The following is a 22367-nucleotide window of genomic DNA, read 5'->3' on the forward strand; positions in this document are numbered from 1 at the left end:
TCTTAAGTAAGTCATAAATAATTTTTTTTTATTTTTAAAATTTTTATTTAAAATATTAGTTTTTTCCTTTTCTTTTTTCTTCTTCGAAATCTAGTGAGGGCCCGCTCCTCCTCGATACCAGGCGAGGGCCACGAATTTTTTAGTAACTTTTATGTTATTGTTTTATTTAAAAATTTTTAAATAAGGGTCTCAAGTGCTCTCATTTTCTCAATTAAAAGCCCGAAGTAATCTTTATTTCAAATAATAACATAAAATGCCCTCATTATAACAAATAAAGGCCTGGAGTGGCCATGACCGTTTTAAATAAAGGCCTCATCTCGCCGGCCGGCCGACTAAATATTCTAGCTAATCAAGGACATTTTGGTCAAAATACAATTTTAACCTAATTTTTATTTAAATTAAAAAATAAAAAAACTAGAAATTGAAAAAAAAAAAAAAAGAGAGAGAAATACAAGTAGGGGGCTACCCTCCCTCTTATGTCTTTTTTTTTCTTCACTTTCAGTTTTTAGTTTTTAAAATTTTTGAAAAACAGAATAAAGGAATACACATAGAAAAAATAATAAAATAATAACAAAGGATAAATAATGAAAATGCCCCTACATCTAGTGAGTCGGGCCCTTTTTTGAGACCTTCGGTAGAAACAATATCTATTTTAGGTTCTTATTTGAGACAATGCAGGCACTTCATGTCCTTATTTGAAACAAAGTCAACTTCAATCTATTATTTGAAAAAATGAAAGCACTCGGGGCCCTTTTTTTTTTTTTTTAAGTTTTCCTATTTTATTTTATTTTTTCTTGCTCTTTCTATTTTTTTTTTCCTTAGTCCTTCATTGCGATTGGCTGGCAACGGCCACAGGCGAGCTCAAGCCTTGCTACCGGCCGCCAGTTCTCATTGGTCTTCGATCATCACTAGTCGCCACCGGTTGTCCGTTGTTGGCGGGTTGTCGGCCGATCATCGGCGGGGTCGCCGGTCGGCGGCCAATGAAAGAAGAAGGAAATCCGGTGAGTCCTAAAAAAAAAGAAAAAATTACAAAAATACAAGCTTATAAAAAAAAACAAGTTTTTCTTAAAATTAGATTAAATATGAAAGTGTTTTAGGAATATGGATCGGGATGGACCGCTAGATTTGTATTGCATGGAAATATATCAAAACAGTTAAATTGATCAATATGGATTGGATCATTTTCGGTCCAATCCATCCGTTTAACGGTCTAATTGGAGCTAAAGCAAAGGACATCACGATCCCAAAGGCAGAACTAGTCCATTGAAGAAATTTAGAGAACCTAATTTTGAGCTAGTAGGAGGAACGTAAAGCGAAATTCGGTTGATTACAAAGGAAAGATGGAGCATACTTTAGAGCTTCATGGTGGCAAATTTATTTCTTACAAAAGGCATACCAGGTCGCAAAAGTCAAAGGTTGATCAGCGTCGACAAAAATGAAGGATGAGGAAAATGATGATCACCGAACCTTTTTGTTGGTTGCTTTATTCGTAGTTATCCGACACTTTGTTCGTAAAACTACAACGTGAATCATTACATTCGTATTGAACTTTATGGAGATGAATAATTGTGATGTGGGGTCTCATCAATGCGGCGAGCAGCAAGCCGACGGCGGAGTGGAGGTAGCCGTTGAGGACGAGCAGGAGGCTGCCGTCGGAGTGGAGGTAGGCTGACCACGGAGCTCCCGGTGAGGTGCGCACGCGGGGAGTTCGACGAAATGCCTTGGCCGCGGATTATGAGGACGCGAGTGGGGAGGATATCAGGAGATGGGGAATAGCATTTGTTGGAAATCTACTGGAAGTTACAAAAGTGCCCTTTCCATTTTGGATTGCAAAAGAAGAAAAAAAATTCAACAAATTGTGGAAGGTTGAAAGGGTGCCAAAGGATTTGATCATAGAATGTAATGCGCACTACCGGAGAAATGGGACTTCGCTTTTTGCAGTGACCTTGCTTTTGTCTTGTTGATTTGGTCATTCTTCTTTAATGGTGAAAAATTCATGCCCAGTACTGGCCGGAAAAGAAGAAGATATATATTCATCATGTTACCTTCTTCTGCCTCAGATGATACATGGATACACCACACCAGAGCTCAGAGGGAGCCGGGCACTTAAGCCAGACTCTTAACTCTAATCCTCAACAGATGACCAGTGCAGAGGACAGAGCAGCTTCTTTTTTCTTTTTTCTTCTTTTTATGCTAGGGCTGACGATCAGGAGTCCAAAAGCGTTGAAGACCTTGGCCTCGCAAGCGAGCAAAATTGTAAGGCGCTACTTTTACTAGGATGTGCGCGCACCCAGCGAATATGAGCTTTCAAACCGCGCGAAACTCGTCGAAATTGTCCATTAAGATGCTGTCAAAACGCAAATGCGTCCAGTATCCTTTAAAATCCTTTGTTTGTCTCTTGCTCTAATAAGTATTAGTAACTCTATGCATATTAAACAACAAAATGTCTATGAGTCTGAAGGCCTAACCGTAAACCAGACTCCTTAATACCTGAAGAGCTGGTATATCTTTCATTGAAGACCTTAAGACAGGTTCGCTTCAGACTTCTTGCCAGCGGCAACGGCAAGACAACACGAACACAGGAAAGGGCTGCAGCATCAAAACCATTGAAGTGGCTTGAATGCTGAAGGCGCTAAAGTAAAGTCTGAGTGGACGTTCTTTCGCCTCAAATGGAATGGGTTTCGCGTGTTAAAGCTCTGATTTTTGGGATTTGGAACATCGCCTGTATAATGGTATCATGAAGTTCTTTTTCCACACGAAAGCCCAGTTGCCTTGCCTGACAAAGCTCTTTCCCTGGGCCATCTCCAATGAACAGAGAAGAGTATCTTGGCACTGGTTGGTTTGGCCTAATCCTTGTTTGCCAAAGCATTACTTTCCGGCCTAGCCTTGTGTTGTTTAATCAACTTTGCGATTAAGGACTGGTCGGTCAGTGGATGCTTCATATTTTGAGCTCTGAGTAGTTTGTTTGCTATAAAAGAAAGAATGCTGTATACCTTTTCAGTGTCCTTTCGGCCAGTAATGTTTGGCCAAGATTTGCTGGGGGTATGCACTTTGTCCAGGTCCGTTGGTGTTCGGCTGTCTGAGTTGGATGAGGAAATTCACCACTGTAAAGAGAAGCCTTGTTCAATTAGAATGGTCGCGAAGAAAGATATCTTCTGCAGAAAATCAAATCAAAATGCGCGCTGATGTTACTTTTAAAGTAGATCCTTCTTTGACCAAAAAAAAAAAGGTAGAACCTTCTTATATAGCACACCAATGAAGAGGTTTGGCGAGCTATGCTGTGATTCTTCAAGCTTATCTTGCTTAAGGTCCTCTCTTGAGATATGTATCAGGATCTTTGTTAAGTTTTTAATCCAGCATATAAAGGTATCCATCAACAAAAAACTACTTAGAACACACACTGTCTCAGTTGCATACAAGGATTAAGAAGTCGGACGAAAGAACAAATGGTGGATTAGTCTGCGGAGATCTAGGAAGTAAGAGAACTCGTCCTTCTTTCCAAAGGCATTCCGGAATGATTGAAAGCAAGCTCCAGGGATTGAGAGGCATTAAGCCTACGGCCACAGCGACCGTGGCAACGCGAACTCGTGTCATCAAATTGTCACGGTTTCGCGAGCCTCCAATGCACTCTGTCACGTTCTGACCAGTCATCTCTAAACGTGGGCCTCCTGGGGAGGCTGCCTTCTCGCTCATGCACATCGTAGAAGGCTATCACTTCAGCCTATCCAATCAATAAACAAGTGTAACAACAGAGGAAGGGTAGAAGTGGTTTGTTTCATGAGCTGCTAATTTGTCCAGGACGGACGCTGCAGCTGCCAGTCCAGCTCAAACTACTACAGCGCATCCAAATTCCTGACTGGCCCCCACCCAAAATTACTCAAGAGAAAGGAAGAAAAAAGGCTGGTCTTGCGAATCTTCCCATCAATAATTGTACTCTGCATTTTGATTTGGAAAGAGTGTACGTGTGGAATTACTTGCTTGGATCCGGATCCAATGGACTGCTGACCCGGGATCGCGAGTGGGCCCACCTGGGATATGCTTGATGTTTTGGCATTTTGAACTGGGCGCATGCTTTTAATTCACTCGACCTGTTGCTTTCCCTCTGTTGGATCCACAAGTGCATTACCAGGAGGCAAATGGGTGCCTCTGTTTGTTCTTGGGGAGAAAGGGGACCATCCATTGACTTCTTAAATCGCATGTCAATGCAAAAGCGAAAAGTTCATATGGGTTCATGGTCTCCATATTTTTGAGACAGCATATCTAATGGTGATGTAGTTTGTAGCAGCAGAAGATGGTTTGGTAGTGGTGACTTGCGAATGAAAAGGAATGTATTGTGTTTTCGGAGCTGAACAAGATCGGCTCCGTTTTCATCGATTGCAAATTGTTCTGAGTAGCTTGAATGCAGAATCAAGTTGTTTGACATCGAGTCTGATAGTATTTGAAAGCGCAGCTTGAGTCACTCACAAGCCTTTTTGGTAAACGTATTACTTTGGGCGTATGGGTTGAAGCCGCTCGAGCTCGTCATCCCGACAATGGTGGGTAGGTTGGTCGTGTTGAGCATTACCAAGTGATGGAAGCGGCGGCGGGTGATTGATAGTGGTGGTGGTCGTCTAGTGATCATCGATCACAGCATTGTTGGCTTGACGATATGATGGAAGTCAGGCCAGTGCGAGCGATCATCGACCCCGTGCAGACCGGGATCAATTTTACAGAAGAAAATCTAGCGTCCTTCGCAATGGCGGGTAGCTAGATATTGGCAATACTTGGACAACTTCAACGTCCATTAATCTCTGCAAATCCTAAACTGATGTCGTTGCATCCACCAGGTTAAGTGGAAAGTAAATAAAAGCAGACAAAATATAGCACTTCATCAATCACACCGTTACAGCAAAGAAATCCAAGAACCGACGATGCCTGTCTCCCCTTTTCTTCGTCCTGTTCCTCATTTTTCTGTAGTTTTTTATGCTGGGATGAAACAGAGCACGTGCTGCACCAGGTTCAAGATTGGATTATCTATCTCTTGAGCGGCCAAGCACAAACTTTCTTGTCTCAACATGCTTTATGAACTTGCAAGATTTGCAGGATCCAAAGTCACTAATCACATGTAATCATGTGACTTCAGAGCCAAGTTGTGTATGCATAATCAATCAAAGAGAGAGAGAAGACACTCCTGCTCATCAACTAAATGCCCTCAAAGAGAACATCATCTCCGAAAATTTAGGTTGGTAGAGACGAGAGATTGCCCCAACCAACTCCTCCGTCTCAGGCGCAATCTGGCTGATCATCAGCTGTGGTGCCCAATTGAATGCGGTCTAGTCCCAAGCCGCGCAATCTGGCTGATCATCAGCTGTGGTGCCCAATTGAATGCGGTCTAGTCCCAAGCCTCAGCTATATACCTACCGGCATATTTGAGAAATGGAACTCCTCTGCTCTGGGTTTTCACATTCAATTGCATTATCAACAGCATGTTAAGCTTTTGAACTTACAAAGGACAGATCAAACCCAGGAGGGATGCACATCCACATTATGAGTTTAGCGAAATGGTTGCACCGATAAAGACATGTAGTGGAAGGGGCTATTGAGTCATCTGAAAGTTCAGCCGTATATATGGTTCATGCGACATGGACTACAAAGAGACCACAAAACATTCTCATAATGAATCATTCGAGTGCATCGACTGAATTGGTGGAGATTGTGAGAAATATGCGTAACAGTTACGTGCAAAATCGACATTTAAAGAGAAATCTATTCTACGCTATAAATGGATTGAGAGTCTCTCAATGTTTCTTTCCAGTTGTTAAGTACGAATACGAAACCACACATAGCATCTTGGAGAATGGTCATAGCACAAACAGCGACTCTGTAAGTACAGTAAACACGCCATCAGTTGATCGCAGACGAAAACAGGGCACTACAAAAGCTTGCACACTGAAAAATATCCTCATTGAAATTGACGTCTCCATGGAGCACATATGAAAGAGCCACTCAATATCATCAATGAAAATTTCTGCGAACTTGGAGAGTATAACCAAACATACAGGAGGGATTTTCAAATGAGAACAAACCCTTTGGTCAGCAATGACATAGGATATAGGCAAAGTATTCATTCCTATTTCATATTCATTCCAGAAGGAAATACATACCAGTTTGCAGAAGCATGTACATACATCATTAGATGGATCATGTAGCAGTACTAAGTGCATATTGATAATGCAGGAAACAGCAAATACGAAAAAGAGTTCATGCATATAAACCTAAGATCAAGGAGATGGGGGCCAACCATAAAGTCCTGCATCTTCAATTCCTTCATAGAACCTCAGCTCAAGGTCTTCCAACCTCCCTTCATCGTCCCACATCTCATCCAAGCTCTCATTATCATAGTGATCTCCAACTTCTCCGGCCACAAATTCCCATGCCAAATACTCGGAGAAATCAGAAAAATCAGAGTACTCCTCCCACTCATTCCTCTCGTACTGGTCCACAACATCAGGCCCCAGAACCTTCAATTTGGGATACCTTTCTTCGAGGAACTTCTCATCGAGTTTCGCATGGTGGCAACCCCGTAAATCTAGAAATTCTAGCTCAGGACAACTATATATTATCTCGAGAACGCTCTGGGTGCTCACGAGGTGGTAAGACATCTCGAGCCGTCGGAGCTTGGACATGGTCAAGGCGATGGCATGAGCCTCGTCATCCAATGAGGACTTGCCAGCGGTATCTACTGGATGCATGTTCCGGCACAAACCAAGAAGCATTTTGCAGTTCTTCCCAATGGCTTCGAGGGCATGAGCACCAATCCTGTTGCAGTAGCTTAGGTCCAAAAAACTCAGCGTGGAAAGCCTTCCTGCTATGCTTTCTACTATTGGATCTGTTATTTCACTACGAGGCAATCGCAACGTGTGGACCGAACCAGCACTAGCAACATCGACAAGGAAAAGAAATGACACATTACAATTCACGAACTCTAGCCATTGATCACAAGCTCTTCTAAATATAAGTTCATCCCGATTTTCTTATCATAATTGGGGACAAAAAAAATGCTTTCCTTTAGGAATGTTTGATGTGGGATTTCCTTTAAAATCATCTAAATCACCAAAGTGCATCATTTAGTACAACTTCATCAGTAGTATTTGATGTAGGACTTAGGAAAATGGCAGTATGCTACAAATTAGGATTAAGCATTGCCGTAGTTTTCCCTATCCAGAACAACAACCCATCTGTTCCTAGATCTTCTTTTCACGTACTAGCAAAGTCTGAATGTCACAATTCTAAAGATGATTAATAGACTATAGCATATAAAGGATTGGTTTTGCTTACTGATCAGCGATAAATGAGAAAATTTCATCATCATGGAGACCGGTGCCTGACACACTGAGCTTTCGAAGCGATCCCGCACTTCTCGTGATCAGCATCCGGAGCATACGATCTACGTCTCCGGGAAAGCAACGTTCCTTACTCCAATCCTCAATGTCTATCTCTTGCCAGCAATAAGGTCCAATCACCGCCTTCCCCCAAGATTTGCACACTCTAGGAATCACGGTCAGTATCTCATTAAGCGACAGATTCTTAAAGATTAATCCCAAAGCGTCGGGTATTAATTCGTCCCATCGCCGATAGTCACCTCCCTCCTCCATCTATCCTGGGCCCTACAACATAAGAGGATTGCAAGAAGCACCTCAAAATCGAGTCTTTCACAATAATACATGAAAATGCACACACAAAGTTCAAGCTTCAAATTCAAGAAATGGCAACATATGGCAGAAGCAAATGAACAGAAGGGAATAGGAAAAAGCAGGACAGACAAAGTTTAACAAACCCCAAAAATTAAAAAAAAAAAATGAAAGATTCCAGTGTGGGGGTTGAAAATTTCATAAAAGAGATTTCACTCACTCAAATCACAACTAAAACAACTAAAGAAAAACAAGCATGTACATCTGCAAACGTCTGAGTGAAATTCTCGACCGAATGACAGGAAAAAAAATGGAGCTTGAAAAGTTGAGCCACAACCAGATGAGATCAGGAACTTGAAAAAAATCGAGCTTTGCATAATTGAAACAAGTAATTAGACAAAATTAGCAGTTCTCCTAACACAGAACTGGAAAAGAAAGCTAATTGCAATAAAGTCTGTAAAGCAGCATGGAACGATAACCTACTCCAAGAGACGAAAGAAATAAAATACTCCATAACCCTCTCCCTGGATCTTCTTGCTTTTAGTGGCCAGAGAGAGAGAGAGAGAGAGAAGAAAATAGAAAGAAAAAAATCAAGACTTTGCATTCTCAGCTGAAAATCAAGAAACTGGAAGTCAGACTCAGCTGAGAGCTGAAACTTCCCAGTGGAAGAGAACGTCCGTGCTTGACAAACCAAACCCAAATGAAAACCACCGACATTTTCTTTTGCTCTGCCCAAGGTTTCCCAGTGAGCAGAGTATGAAGAGAGAGGGAAGGGACAACGAAAAGATAAACAAAAAAAGGAACTTTACACAAGCATGAGAAAAGATAAGATGTACCCAAGAAGGAGCGAGATCTCCCTTCGAATTGCCTGAGGTTTTTTCTTTTCCTCTGGGTTTCTGCTAAAAACCCGCCGGTTTATCCGCCACAGAAGCAGAGGAAGAGTAGAGAGAGAGAGAGACGGGGAAACTTGCCTACCTACCGAAAAAGCTTTCACTCCCACCACCAGCAAACAAGCGGAAGAACAAGAGTAAAAACAAGAGAGCGAGAGAACAGAAAAGCAGACGAGACATCAAAAAGACTTTGTGGAAAAGTGAAAGTGGGGGAGGATGTTGTACTCCCGAACGGAGGAGGAGGAGGAGGAGGACAAAAATGGGACAGTCTTACTATTACTGCCGAGAGTCGAGAACCGTCAAACCTGGTATTTAAAACAGCTTTAAATGCAAGTTGGTGGCGTGCAAGCTTAATTTTCTCCTAACTAGAGAGAGAGAGAGAGGGGTGAAACTCAAAATCCAGGTTTCAAGAACAAAAGAATCTTTTACGGAAAAAGGAAGAGAGCACAGAAAATGCGCGGGGCTTGAATTCGGGGTATTAATAATTACCTCCTCGAGTAAAGAATTCAACCGTGGTAACGGGGGAACGTTATCCTTCATCACTCGACGCCGGCCGAAGATTTTGTAAGCTTATTTCTTTCTTTATTTTTTGACGGATTTGTGAAGATTTACAGAACGTAAGTCTGTCTGCATTTTGCGGTTTCGGAACGCGATCGTTCACCCGAGAAAGAAGCGACGGTACTTGTGTGGGTGTGTGTGGACGGTGGACCGAAACACGAGGACCGACCGAGCAACGCAGACTCCGTCCCGAAGTCACGAGACCAACATCCAAAGGGAAGCCTCAGTGTCACGGTCCCCTTCTTCCCATGTGCGCCCCTTCACGTTTTGGTTTTTCCAGTACATGAAAGCGTGGATCACTTTTGGACTGCGTGGGAACACGTATGTCGTGCCATATTGGCCCAGCCAGGCAGGCATAATGTTTTAGGCTTTAAGGTTGGCTCAAGCCTTCCAATTGAGGGCCTCTCTTCGCATAAGAAGTTGTCTTGAATAATGTTCTCCCTTAATAGTTAGTCCACCATTTGTTTTACGTGAGGCTACTACCAAGGCTAGCAACCGTGCAATGTGTGACACTAGGTTGCTACTTGCTAGAGGGTTGCGTGGAGGCCATGTCTCCCTTCTCGATTATTGGATGCCAACTCTTTTCATGGGATCTCAGGTTTCTCTTTCTTTTTTGTATTAGCATGCGACTACAACTTTGAGTGTCTGAAATTAGTGCTGTCATGTTTCATCCATCGGATGGGGATCTGCAATCATATCAGAGAAGGCCGATCGACTCCTAGCGTTCATCAAGAGGCTATGTCACGAAAAAATGAATTACCTAGAAAACATTTTATACCAACAAAAATATTTTGACACAGATTTTTGTCGATCGTAAAAACACTTTGTTTACTAATTATCTTTAACAAATTCGAGCGATCATTTTCCAGGATAATGTATTCTAACTCATTCGTTTATTTTCGCGAAACAAACACGTCATAAAACTCTATCTTTCCAGCTTTCGATCTAGGATGGGGACAAGTATAACAATATCAAATTTGCACTGTGGAAACCGAATGCTGTCCTCTCCCTAGAAAGGAACTCAGCATCGAGCTATTGAATACAAGAGAACATTGACTTTGAGAGAAAAATATCAGCAATTTGGGATTTCTCATGTCAAATCACACCGTCCAAACATTTGATAACCTTGACTAAGTCTAGGATTGGACCAACCTCGGAGTCCCAGATTTCCATGATTATCATCGTCAGGACTACCAGTGGAGCTGGCACCTCAAACACAACTAACTGCCTTCGTGCGCTTACACTTATCAACTACTTTCCCCTCAGCTGCAAAGACAAACTGCCATTGCCGATACCATAAGATATTTTGTACATCCCTATGTTATCATGTCAGAGATTCAAAAAATTAATCTGATGAACAGCTTAATCGACATAACCGAACCGTGCATTTGATTAAGAAACTAGCCGTAAAGATAATAAAGTAGGAACAGCTCAACCAAACTACCAGATGATCGTAACTTCTTGTTGCTGCTTAGTGGGTTTGTACCTCGAATCATATCTTCAGATTATGAAACAGCAGGCAGCACCAGCAGACAAGCACACGTCTACTCCCTAGGAAAAAAATAAACCAAAAACAGTTAAAAGCCTCCGGTTGACACTCTTCTGTCTTAAGCATATGAAGAATCCTAAGCCTACCGACATAACCAACAGAACATAATTGCAATACTTTGTTGTTAGTATGTAGATCATACAAGCACTTGAGCACAGTGTGAAAATGAACACCTTTTGAGGTAACAACAGAAAAGCACTCTCATTTCTACAAAAAATTCCTATACCTTGTCGAACTAGAGAATTGCCTTGGTAGTCAAAGTCAAGGAAATTAGGAATCTATGCAAGCAAAGGAAATGCATGCTCAAGAAAAATCAATGCACTTTTTCAACTACTCTCTTCAAGTTGATATACTAGGCTCTCTACCTACTTGTTCTTCAGTAGTGTCAAATTAAATTGAACCAGCAAAAGATATGAAAAATTGAATGGGCGGTTTCTACATCAGTAGCAAAGAGGCTGGACGTTATTCAATCTACAATAGACATTATGAAAGCAGCATAGGTCTTACAAACAGCATCGCCACACATAAATGATGGAATCGATGCATTACCATGGGCTTTTTGGTGCTCGTCTTGTATCAGGTGTTAAATTGAAAAGGAGCAGCTTAAACATAAGAGGGAGGTTTAACCGAAAACTAGATGAGACACTAGTAAAAAGGAACAAATTAGTTGACTTCCGAAAGACCCTACATTAAAATACTAACTCCAAGTGAGACCCGGATGGTTCATAGTTATTAGATTCTCTATATATGAATCACAACAGCCACATGGGTTTTACATCGAACCAATAAGATAATTTAATGTGTTCAGATTGATCAGCTATTTGCATAAAGATCAGATATGATCATATCTCGAAAAGATCAATAGCTACTTCAAACCAAGGCAGCAATCATGCACCTGGAACCAGGTCTTGGAAATCTTTAAATACATGTGATGAATTGTTATAGAAAGCCAAAAAGAAAGAAATCACCAACAATCAGATACAAAGTCTGCTTCATGTTAAAGTAAAGAATGCTCAACAAATATATGGTCCTACTGAAATGGATGCAATTGCATCGTGCATATCTTATATATTCAACTTGAACATCCACAATTGAAAAACAGAATGTGATAGCAAAGTATTTCGTGCCAGACTCTGTACCAATGGGACAGTATACATCTATTACAAAGCTACGTAAATTGGATCCTTCTAGTAAAAGTACAGTTGTACAGATAGAAATTAATTAGTTTAGGAAGAAGGCAAGTAAAGAAAGCGAGAAGCGTAGATTATGAACAAAACACTGTCGAGAAGCCCTTCATGAGAGTTCCTGGCATACATATGCATACAGGATAGTCTTTCAACTTTAGTCACATATCACAAGTCCAAAAATTAAATCATTTTTGCAGCATTTCATGCTTTAATCTTTAATACCGGTATATAAATAAAAATAACTTGATCCCATGCAATCAGGTGAAGTAGCAAGCGTAACAGAGTAAAGCACTGCACCCTAGATGGTAAAGTTCAATACCCAACATCACTTGCTTATGCTCTGACTCAAGTAGCACAGGACCCAAGGATTCCCATGTGAAAGCATTAGGTGCACAACATTGACGAAAATTACTCTCAACAGCATCAGTTACCATTGGAGCATACCAAACACATCACAAATTGCCATTTTAATCCGGAAATACCTAGCACCCATTAAATGATGTTTGAACAGAGATGGCAAGCAAACTTTCATGAGATACGCAGTAGTTATGCTTTGTTCGAATGGTGAACAGATGTGTCACCGATGCATATCGAATGATTATTGTAACACGACAATAATTAGACCAGCAAAACATCACCAAATACAAACATCACATCCTCCAATAAAAATTATAACTTTCAACCAAGAGTATTCTCCTATGATACGAATAACCATGTAACAATTAAACCACATATCACCATAGAATGGAACAGGGACAAAATCAGTACCACTTAATGAGCCAGCCAAACAGAAAATGCTGCATAATGGGGACCTTTTCCAAGACCTCTGCCTTATACATCTTCAGCAACCCACTATTCACCTTGTTCCAATTAGGTACTCCACTGATATCATCCAGCAGCGGTGAATGCTCAGCAAACAGTCCCTTCTTCACCTTCTTAATAAAAGCAATGCAAGAGAAATACATATACTCATTGGAGAAGTTCTCCAATATGTCTTCATTGTGAATTGACTTGGGCTTCATATACTTATGGCCGATCAGCTGTGATGACCCAAATATGAAAGGCAAGAAATGATAATCATCAAGACCCCAAACCCCATGTGAACCAGCAGGCTCCAAAGAATACACCAACTGCAATTTTCTCATCAACTCTAAATACTTCACAAAAACCCTAGCCACTACAGCTTGGTAATCTTCTTCCTTAACAACTCCCATCCTCGCTAAGCAATACAACCATGCAGCAAAATTGGTCTCATGCCCAGTGCCATAATCAATACGACTTGAATTACCAAAGCTATCAGTAAAATAGGGTACAACCTCGACCGTCGCAGATCGCAGATCATCAGGAAGAAATGTGAGCATCAAGGATTCACTAGTTTCTACCAACCGCTCGTGCCAGCTTCTGTACGAGACATTACCGTAACGCGCGGCTTGCTGGACCGGTGGAATTTCCTCGATCCAACGAGTCAGAGTCTCGAGAATCGACACGATCGCGGACACAGTAGACGATTCGTGGCACGAGTCTGAAGCCTTGTGGCCCCGAATCGACTCGGAGAGAGCGACGACGAAGCCAAGGAAGTTCTTGGAGACGTCGGAGTCGTGGAACCGGCGGATATCGTCCGGAGACTGGATTCTCTTGACCGGAACTTGGAACTGATGAGGAGGGGAGATGATCGGGACCTTCTGCGACTGAGGCACTGGTGCTAGAATGATGGCTTGTTGCTGAGAGTACAGAGTTTCCGGCGACATATTGACGGCAGGGGCGCGGATGGGCCGGTAGGTAGGCGGCGGGGACACGCCGGAGAAGGAAGGCGGGGGAGAAGGGTAAGCTGTGGGGCCGCCGCATTTGGCGCAGGTGGCGCCGGAGTGCGCGGAGCCGGCGCCGGTGGCCGTGCAACTGGTGGAGTCAGGTGTTTGGGGAGGGTTTGGAGAGCCGCAGTCGCTGTGAGATTCCATCGGAAGGTGGAGGAGGGCGGAGATGAAAATGGGGAGAAGTAGCGGTTTCTCGACTTCGAAGATGGAGGAGGACCAAAATTTTTTTTGCAGGGATTCGACGGGGAATAGGAAGTCCGCAACGTGAACGGTGGTGATTTAGCAGTGTGAGTATTCGTGGAACGTGAACGGTCATGATTAAAAGTGGCGCATGGATTCACGGCGTTGGATTGGATGGTTCCACTTTGGTTGCTTTTAGTTCTGACTAAGCGAGGCTGATGATGCTTCCAACTGTCTGGGCCTAAATAATAAATATAAGACGAAGTCCAGCTGGAGATTTTTTTCTGGGCCTCTTTCGATGTTTCGAGGCCCATTACACCTGGTTTGAGATTTAGAAAATTATAAGTATAGATAAAATATCGTATATTTTTCCAGTGACGTCCTTAAGTCAAGCCTTTCACATTGCATATCGATTTTCAAAACCATCTCCAAATTCGCTTTAAAAAATGCTTACGCGCCTTTAGAGCTGGTAAGAGCCTCGTATTGAGAGATGGGAGCGGTCAATTTCAAAGTGGGTCGATTCTCGCCCTAAAAATCGAGAATCGGACAAGACAGGGTTGGCTCCTAGCCTGTGAAACCGAGGACCGACCTTGCCCACGCTGGATCGAACCGACCTACCGGTCTCGGTTCGGCTCCAGATCTGATTCCTGGGTTGTCTCGGGAAACGGTGGCGTTATTTTTCTAAAATGGTTTATCTTCTTTCTTAAAACCTTCTAAATATTTTGAAAGTTATTTCAGCGTAGGATAAAATTATTAATCATAGAGAAGTCGCTAGTAAAAGAAAAAATTACTCCCATAAATAATCTAAATTTTTTGCTCTTGTTGAATAACAAAATAGAATAATAGTATTAATATACTTTGAGTCGGTTTCGCCGGTGCGATCTGATCGTTTCAATACCTTCCCGAGAATTGGAAACATGATCGGTTATTCCCGGTCCCAAAATTCTGAAATAGGGAACCATCTAGAATCAGCCGGTCTGGTCTTGTTTACGGGTTAGATCGGGGCCGATGCACACCCCGATTTAGAAATCTCATCACTCACGAATTCGATTGTACAATTCAAATTTAGATTTTTTTTTTTTTTTCAGCTCGTGCATTAGCTGATGCCTCCTTTCTCTCAACAGGCTGTCCCACAAAAACACACAAATTCTCCATATAGATACCATACCCACACACACACGAGAAACGAGAGAGCCGTTTGACATGCATTGACGTTCGATTGACACAACGAAATCACATTGTTCAGGCGATCTACAATAGCCACCGTCCAAAGTAATCCGCAAATTCCGAAATATTATACTCAACAACATAATTTAAAGCCCAAAAGAGAAAAAAAAAACACAAGACGTATAAGAACAAACCCCACGTGTGCGCTGTACACGTATGAAAATGTAAGTGCTCCTTGTGCGTGTATGTATTGCTTGGTTGCTGCTCTACACGGCCGTCCTGCAGGTAGACGTCTTGGGGTCCCACATCGCCGGCAGCAGATATTTCCGTCCGCTCCGGCCGATCGCATTGTAACTTGCTCCCGTCGTCTTGTCCACCGGGACGACCCCTGGATAGCCGGGGAACGCGCCCTTCCCGAACATCCCCGTGCAAGCGCTCACGGCCTCGAGGGGCGCGTCTCCGGGGCCCTGGAAATACCCGTTGTCAAACGGGTTCGTGACGGTCCCCGCCAGGACCGTGGCCAAGCTGATGACCATCCCGTCGACCCCCATGTCGCCGTTCGGGGCCACCAGGGGAGGTATCTGAGGCCCGTAGATCGGCTGGTGGAAGGGCCACGCGCATTGGCCGGGGCACTGGGTCGCCGAGTTGCCGACCCACCCGTACGCGGACCTGGCGCCCTTGCCGCCCCGGACCGCAGTCGACCACCCGTGGGACCCGCACCGGCTCATGCAGAACCCCTCGACGCCAACGTCTGACGAGGTCAACACGAAGTTGATAGCACCATCGCTATCGGTCTTGGAGGGACTGAGCTCGGAGGACAAGCTCACAATGTGTTGGTTCTTCAGCACTTTGCCCAGAGAGTACCTGCTGTCGACGAGTTGCTTCCCCAAGATGATGTTGGCGGGGCCACCGGCGTACGCGGCGGTGGTGGACCACCAGGAGGCGACGGAGGGGGAAGACTTGGCGGGAGAGCTGAGGGAGCGGAAGAAGTCGGCCACGACGGAGCGCTGGGCGGGGGAGAAGCCTCCGTACCAGAGGAGGTTGACGGTGACGTTGCCCTTGAGGAGCCGGCCCTTGTGGTACTTGAGGACGAGGGGCTTCGTCTTGAGCGGAGACAGCATCCTCGGGGTGGTGGCCGAGGATGGGGCGGAGAGACGGGAAAGGACGAGGAGGAGGGCGACGAGGATGTAAGGAGGAGGAGGAGGAGACGACGAAGCCATCGTTTAGGAAAATGGGGAAGAGTTCACGTTGGTGAGCGAGCGATGAGGAGTGCCCGTGCGTTTTTATACGGAGGGTTTGCGAGCTCTGCTGGACAGCCAGGAGAGGGGAGGGGGGAAGGGAGTGACGAGCATGTCTCGGACAGTAGACACAGGCGCGTTGAGCAGATTTGTTTGACCAAGCTGGGGTCAAAGTCAGGAAACGTTATTACAAGAACCTGGAGCAGATGAGCCTAGCTCACATCCACCGTCGGTAGAGACGGGGATTCACATGATCTTCCGGTTCACGCGAGCCGAGGCTCAAACAGTTCCGGTCGCAGCAAACAATTTCTCTTGGCTGCCCTTGTCGCGACACGTGCGAGCAAAACTACGGGAGGTTCACCTGGGGGATGGGAAAATATCACACGTCCTGATTCTTACCTTTCTGACTGGTTTTTCTTTTATGAAGTTGAGCGTGGCTAAATTGAAGAAGGTTAGAGGCAACCCATGTTTGAGTCCAAGGACGGGGACTCTGTCTTTGGTCGGTTTTGAGGGAAGCGACTGGGAGTTTTAACTGTTTCCGATCAAGTCAGCCCACTAATAATTGAGTTCTTCACTTTGTATTAACCAATGTGAGGTGCGCGTAGTAGGATACGATGAATTTAGTAATTGAGGGAAAAAAAAAAAGAGAGAGCTAAGAACCGTACTTTTACTCCGTATATTTTTTGAAATTTCAGTTTTAGTAACCGATTAATTACTATTTTTGGTTATCTAAGCCTAAGGTTAAGATTGCTTGTTCCCTACTTATATACCATGCTTAGTCATCTCGAATAACGGGGAAGAGTATAAACGATCCGCTTTCGATTGAATTTGAGGAGATAACCTGGCGTTGGAACGGCGTCTCGAGATATCGCGTATCCAAAATGAATCGAATTTAAAAAGATCCACTGCATTAAACAGGGTAGAGCTAATGGTCGTTGTCTCATGTTTGGAGATGGGTGGCTGTATGGGGCAGAAAATTCTGTGATTTGCGAGGGCAGGAACAAGAGAAGGTCAATTTTGGACTGGGTGGACAAGGGAGATCATCAACTTGTACAAAGAAGGGAGTTTGGCCTTTGGAGCCCACGCCGCCGCCGCCCCATGGCTGAAGGCTGCTGGGGACTAAGAGCATGGCGAGCTCCAAAGGTAGACTTTGGGAAACTTTCTCATTTCCCAAGTCAAATGATCATATGGGTCATATGGTTAGGGAAGACTTAGGTACACTACAAATACCAAAACTTGCGTACGGCGCTCACTTTAGTGTCAAAATTTTCAAAACAATCACTTTAGTGCCAAATTTTTTTAAAAAACATTTAGTTTGGCTTCAAAATTTCAAAACGATTATTTAAGTGTCAAATATTTTGAAAAATGCTCACTTCAGTGCCAATTCCGTCCGATCACGTTAGCTCAAATCGAAGTTAGTATCTAAGCGAGTATTTAAAAAAAAAAATCCACACTTAAGTGATCGTTTTAAAAGTTTTAGCACTAAAGCGAGTCTCGTTCACAAGTTTTGACATTTATGATGCACCTTAGCCGGTTAAGGCATATATAAACATCGTACGTGTTGTACCGCCGAGGCTAAGTTCGAGTAAATATAATGGCTTAAACACAGTAAGGGTCGTTTGGAGCCTAGACGAGATAAGTTTTGGTACCAAATTTTCTAGAGGCATACATTGACTACAAATGATGTTGCTGACGGCGCCGGTTGGCCCCTCGGATTTAGAAATTGCGGGTAGATTGATTTCCAAAAGTATTCTCTCCTCGAAAAACCGGGAGAGCGACTCGTTATCTCGGACTCGCCCTGCTCGGACATTCGATTGGTGGAGACGGCAGGGGCCAAATCAAAAGATAGGTACGATACGGATGGTCCCGTAATTCCGCCCAGAAAATAAAAAAAACACCTGCGTACATTTTGGTTTCCAAGACAACTCCTAGGTATAAATTGTGGACAAAAAAAAAATTATCATTAAATGATATGACAATCCCTTATTGGAGAGAGAGAGAGAGAGAGAAAAAAAAAATCGCCCTTTTGTCACGTAACCCTTTGGTAAAAAAGATATTAATAAGCTCCAACCATAGATGAACGAATCCGTGCGGGATGCGAGCGCGGAGAAAAATGAATGAATCATTTTTGTCAAAGAGAGAGATTAAAAAAAGAAATGAAAATTAATAAATCAGGTGTTGATTATGATTAGTCTTCTCTCCTCCTCCTCCTCCGAGGTCGGTCATGTGGCGATGATCATCTCTCCACCTGCTCTGCGTTCTCTAAAGGCCCAGGGATCATAAAATATAAAACAGGAAGCAAGGATGTACGCGAAGATGTTTTCTCGGGGACAGGAGGGATGTTGGTGGATCGGAGGAACACGGATCATCATCGTAAAGCAAACTCCCCGTTAGACGCTCGAATGGCGTTTGTTCGTTTCTTCAGGTTGTCGGAGCTTGAGAAGAAGCGATCCCTGGCGACGACGACGACGACGTTTCCGTGGCAGCTGAAGCTGGCGCGTTGTGCGCATCTGTCACCATGGATGAACACACCTCGTGAGACTAGGGGGAGGTGGAAAAAGGGGGTTAAAAATTTCTATCCAGTTGCTTAATACATCGAGATGGTGATTTAACTGCACGTGCGGTCAGAATCCGACACTACAATCGTTTTTTTTTTTTTTTTAACAGCGTGAGCGGTTCCCGATGGTGAAAACAGAGTCCGAGGATGGAGACTCGACCTGCGTTTCCTCAGGCTCGACCGCAGTGAATGATATGGAAAGCACGATGCGAATGCGAATTGCCATTGAAGGTCTTCTTCTCCCTCACCCCCCCACACCCACCCCCACCCTGCTGTGCATTCCCCGAATTGGACCCGAATCATGTGATGGGTCATACCCACGAAGCTTTGACAGCTCACTCACATGGCCTCTTGCGGGTCGCCCCATGTGGCCCCGGTTGCCCACACACTCACGTACAAGTTTTTCCCATTTGCCACCCAATTATCTTTTCCATGCAATTTTGGGAGGAGAAGAAGAAGAAGAAGATTTGATGGGGATTAAGAGAAAAATCACCTGCTGCGGGAGAAGCGAAGGGAAGCCTGAGAGGTTGGATAGTGGGAGGGGGAGGAGGGTGGAACTGGGAGAGGGAGCCCTCGCCCTGCGCAGGATAGTAGAGGTAAGAGGGTCCGGGGATACGGTGCGCCCGGGGCGTGGAGTAACCTCCCCTCCCAGCCTGCACCGAGTAGCCATAGTAGTACGGGGAGACGCCTCCCGCAGCGGATGTCGAGGCCGGCGACGCCCCGTACATCTGCTGATAGTACTGTTGCTGTTGCTGCTGCTGGAGGATCGGATTGTACAGTGCCTGCCCCCAAAAATAATTTAATCCCACTGATTAGCACATGGTTTAACCTCGTAATCCTTTCACTAATCCCATTAAATGAACATTGAGAGGGAGGGAGGGAGAGAGACTCACTTGATGGTATCCATATTCAGGAGGGTAAGTCGAGTACCTGAAAGCGTCACAATTCGTCACGATTAATCAGCTAATCGGGAAAAGGAATGGAGTTAGGTCGCACAAGGTTAGAAAAAATCGATCTGTCCAAATAACATGGTACTTTGAAAGGCCGAGAAGTACGTAGTAGGACTTGCAAGTTTTGAAAGGGCTTCGTTAATGAGTGTCTCGAGATGCTTGTGAAGTCACATTCTAGCACATTTCTCGTGCTATGTGCGCTTACCGTATGATAATATCTGGTGAAGAAATATTTTCTCTTTCTTTTAATGTATTAATTGTGTATAACGCGAGAAAACAATGGTTCTTAAATGACAAATTTAGCTCTTTTGGAATGCTTACCGGATTAATGAAATTCTTCCAAATCGAGTATGTTGAACTAATACTCCAGGGACACTTATTGACACGACCTTTTTCTTCTTTTGGACCGGATCGAAAATGCACGGACCGAAATTTCAATTTGCAAGCTTATTGCGGGCCACATGCACGGTGCTTAGCTGTCCCTAACTCATCCTGTCAGTTCTAAGCTGATCCAAACATGAAAAACTCTAGTAAAATTCTAGCCCCGTACCACGGCTTGTTGTTTCAAAATGTGCACTTGTTCTGCCATGGTTACTGCACATGGTGCATCGATGGCAAGCCATCCCGCACAAGTAAAACTAAGAGGAATTACTTTCTCTTGACTCGACTCGCACGACAACAAGAACATTACGCGAATTTTTATGCTAGGAGCTACATTTTAACATTACTTTGCAAAGTTGATCTCGTGACCTAATCTTGAGTCGCTCCACAGCATGATAGAAATGAAAATAAAGAAGCAAATGCTTAAATGATAAAACCCTTTAGTGGCAGGACGTGATGAGGGATGCACATGTGAATCTTTATGCTGGTCAGAAACTACCCTCCCAGTTACAATTACGATGCCCGGTCAACCCTGACCGATTGTTTCAATGCTGACAACAACTGTACACTGCGAATGTAGTTTTCATTATATCCACCTTAAATAATAATTTAAAAAAAAAACATACAGACACACACAAAAAAAAAAAAAACCGGGCATCGAGAATAGTGAGGTGTGGACCATTTTCCTCCTAGGATATGTGGCCAAGGACTGGCGTGATGAGCATCCAGAAAAGCAAACGACCCTTCTTTTGATTTTTACGGGATATGAATGCATGTGCAGATAGATGAATATGCAGGTGGATAGATTGACGAGAGAGCTGACCCGTAAGGCGGATAGACGAACGGCGGCGGCGGCGGCGGGGGCGGCGGCGCTCGTCCGCTGTAGGGCGCGGTGCCGCTGGCTGCCGGCGGTGCTCCTCCTTGGTAGGGGTAATTGCCACCTTGTGCTCTCCCTGCAGTGGTCCACAGACATGTTGAACTTCTTGATAAAAGAATGGACAGTGAAGGGATTCCTCATCACAGACGTCACGTGTTCATCATTGCGAGTTTCGACATCAAAACGACAAGCGACCGGCATTGTGATGGGTAGATCGTTAACGAACCTCGGGGCGGCGAAGGTCGTGGTCTGCCCATGGAAGCGATGTTGCAGTTGGCTCTTCTTCCATCGATGACCGGGTTGGGATCAACGCAAGCTCTTCTCGCTGATTCCGGGTCGCGAAATGTCACCTTAAGTTATTTGTTCCCCCGCGCGGAAGGAAAAGGGCATAAGAGAGAGTACTCTCATCAGTTTCTACGGACAGACGTCGGATGAAAAAGGAAATAGAGAGACAAACTAGCACTTACAAATCCGTAGCCTTTGGACTTGCCGGTGTTCTTGTCCGTGATGATGACGGCCTCAAGGATGTCCCCGAACTGCTCGAAGTAGAGGCGCATGTCGTCGGTGGGGGTCTCCCAGGCCAGGCCTCCGACGAAGACCTTGGTCAACGTGGTGTCGCCGAACTGGGATCGGTAGTGCGGTGGGTAGGCCATTGAAGTGCGAATGTCATCAAAAAGAGGGAGCTTCAGCTTCAAGGAGGACGTGCGCGCGTGCGTTTCTTTCTCTCTCTGCTCTTTTCTTTGCTTTGTTTCAGTGGCGATATCTTCTCTTCCACCTCATTTGGCCCCGCGACGCCGCCTCGTCACCCGCGCACGAGTTGAGCTCGACCGCCGTCCCCTCCATGATTTTAGCTCATTAAGGGAATCGTTTGTGCTGATATTAGGGGTCTGCCTGTGATCGTTGCTGTTCTTGAAACCAAACACAAAGTAGGTCAATTAAAAGAACAAAGAGCACCTGGTGTTGCAGAGAGGGAGAGAGAGAGAGAGAGAGAGAGAGATCCGACAGGTGCAAGCGGTGATTTGCTGGCCGAGCTGAGGAGAGAGGGAGGGAGGAGGTGGTGGTGGGGTTTGTATATGTGGGAATGACAGCTGCTCGAGTGAGAGGCTTTTGTGAGAGAGAGAGAGAGAGGGAGGCCTCACTGTCTGATGCATTAATTTACACACCCATCCTCCAATCAATCAAAAGATTCAACTTCTTCTCCAATGTTTTGACCATCTCTGGGTTGTCTTCCTTGTGTTGTTTTTCTCTGTCCTCGTCTGGGTTTTGCCTCCCCTCCTTTTATCTTGACTAATTGAGTAACTTTGATCAACCCCCTATCTCTTACCATGTCATTGTGGCTTCCTTCCTTTTCA

The 22367-nt window shown here is 44.4% G+C and overlaps 4 protein-coding genes across 6 annotated transcripts; all 4 read right to left on the minus strand.

The window, feature by feature from the left end:
- Positions 1–6100: 6100 nt before the first annotated feature.
- LOC115739621 (F-box protein FBW2) lies at positions 6101–8792 on the minus strand. 2 transcript variants are annotated; one of them, XM_030672825.2, is made up of 4 exons: positions 8507–8792; positions 8154–8398; positions 7318–7646; positions 6101–6915 (listed from the first exon to the last, which is right to left on the minus strand). In XM_030672825.2, the coding sequence occupies exons 3-4, from the start codon at positions 7632–7634 to the stop codon at positions 6261–6263; spliced, it is 972 nt and encodes a 323-aa protein (XP_030528685.1). In that variant the 5' UTR covers positions 7635–7646; positions 8154–8398; positions 8507–8792; the 3' UTR covers positions 6101–6260. The 2 variants fall into 2 exon arrangements, with proteins under 2 accessions (XP_030528685.1, XP_030528684.1); XM_030672824.2 differs by lacking the exon at positions 8154–8398.
- Positions 8793–10380: 1588 nt separating this feature from the next.
- On the minus strand, positions 10381–13897 carry LOC115739620 (serine/threonine-protein phosphatase 2A activator). The gene is made up of 2 exons (XM_030672822.2): positions 12623–13897; positions 10381–10669 (listed from the first exon to the last, which is right to left on the minus strand). The coding sequence occupies exons 1-2, from the start codon at positions 13807–13809 to the stop codon at positions 10663–10665; spliced, it is 1194 nt and encodes a 397-aa protein (XP_030528682.1). The 5' UTR covers positions 13810–13897; the 3' UTR covers positions 10381–10662.
- Positions 13898–15145: 1248 nt separating this feature from the next.
- Positions 15146–16348, minus strand: LOC115739622 (protein EXORDIUM-like 2). Its single transcript, XM_030672826.2, has one exon. The coding sequence runs from the start codon at positions 16230–16232 to the stop codon at positions 15279–15281; it is 954 nt and encodes a 317-aa protein (XP_030528686.1). The 5' UTR covers positions 16233–16348; the 3' UTR covers positions 15146–15278.
- Positions 16349–18297: 1949 nt separating this feature from the next.
- On the minus strand, positions 18298–22169 carry LOC115739623 (RNA-binding protein 24-like). 2 transcript variants are annotated; one of them, XM_030672827.2, is made up of 8 exons: positions 22019–22169; positions 21483–21918; positions 21242–21365; positions 20962–21091; positions 19701–19737; positions 19301–19589; positions 18566–18760; positions 18298–18491 (listed from the first exon to the last, which is right to left on the minus strand). In XM_030672827.2, exons 2-7 carry the CDS (start codon positions 21666–21668, stop codon positions 18672–18674), a joined length of 855 nt encoding a protein of 284 aa, XP_030528687.1. In that variant the 5' UTR covers positions 21669–21918; positions 22019–22169; the 3' UTR covers positions 18298–18491; positions 18566–18671. The 2 variants fall into 2 exon arrangements, with proteins under 2 accessions (XP_030528687.1, XP_048130489.1); XM_048274532.1 differs by having other exon boundaries at positions 21483–22169.
- Positions 22170–22367: the final 198 nt, after the last annotated feature.

Source organism: Rhodamnia argentea, chromosome 2 (genome assembly GCF_020921035.1).
Source record: "Rhodamnia argentea isolate NSW1041297 chromosome 2, ASM2092103v1, whole genome shotgun sequence".
In the NCBI taxonomy this organism is placed as follows: Eukaryota; Viridiplantae; Streptophyta; class Magnoliopsida; order Myrtales; family Myrtaceae; genus Rhodamnia; species Rhodamnia argentea.

What these genes read in the sequence shown, in the direction of transcription:
- LOC115739623 (XM_030672827.2), bottom strand. Translation starts at nt 21,668, where the DNA reads ATGGCCTACCCACCGCACTACCGATCCCAGTTCGGCGACACCACGTTG. An exon ending in ACGACCTTCGCCGCCCCGAG is followed by an intron (nt 21,092 to 21,241) that starts GTTCGTTAACGA and finishes GGACCACTGCAG; the next exon opens with GGAGAGCACAAGGTGGCAAT. An exon ending in CTTCGCTTCTCCCGCAGCAG is followed by an intron (nt 18,761 to 19,300) that starts GTGATTTTTCTC and finishes CCATGGTGACAG; the next exon opens with ATGCGCACAACGCGCCAGCT.
- LOC115739620 (XM_030672822.2), bottom strand. Translation starts at nt 13,809, where the DNA reads ATGGAATCTCACAGCGACTGCGGCTCTCCAAACCCTCCCCAAACACCT.
- LOC115739622 (XM_030672826.2), bottom strand. Translation starts at nt 16,232, where the DNA reads ATGGCTTCGTCGTCTCCTCCTCCTCCTCCTTACATCCTCGTCGCCCTC.
- LOC115739621 (XM_030672824.2), bottom strand. Translation starts at nt 7,634, where the DNA reads ATGGAGGAGGGAGGTGACTATCGGCGATGGGACGAATTAATACCCGAC. An exon ending in TTCTCATTTATCGCTGATCA is followed by an intron (nt 6,916 to 7,317) that starts GTAAGCAAAACC and finishes CGATGTTGCTAG; the next exon opens with TGCTGGTTCGGTCCACACGT.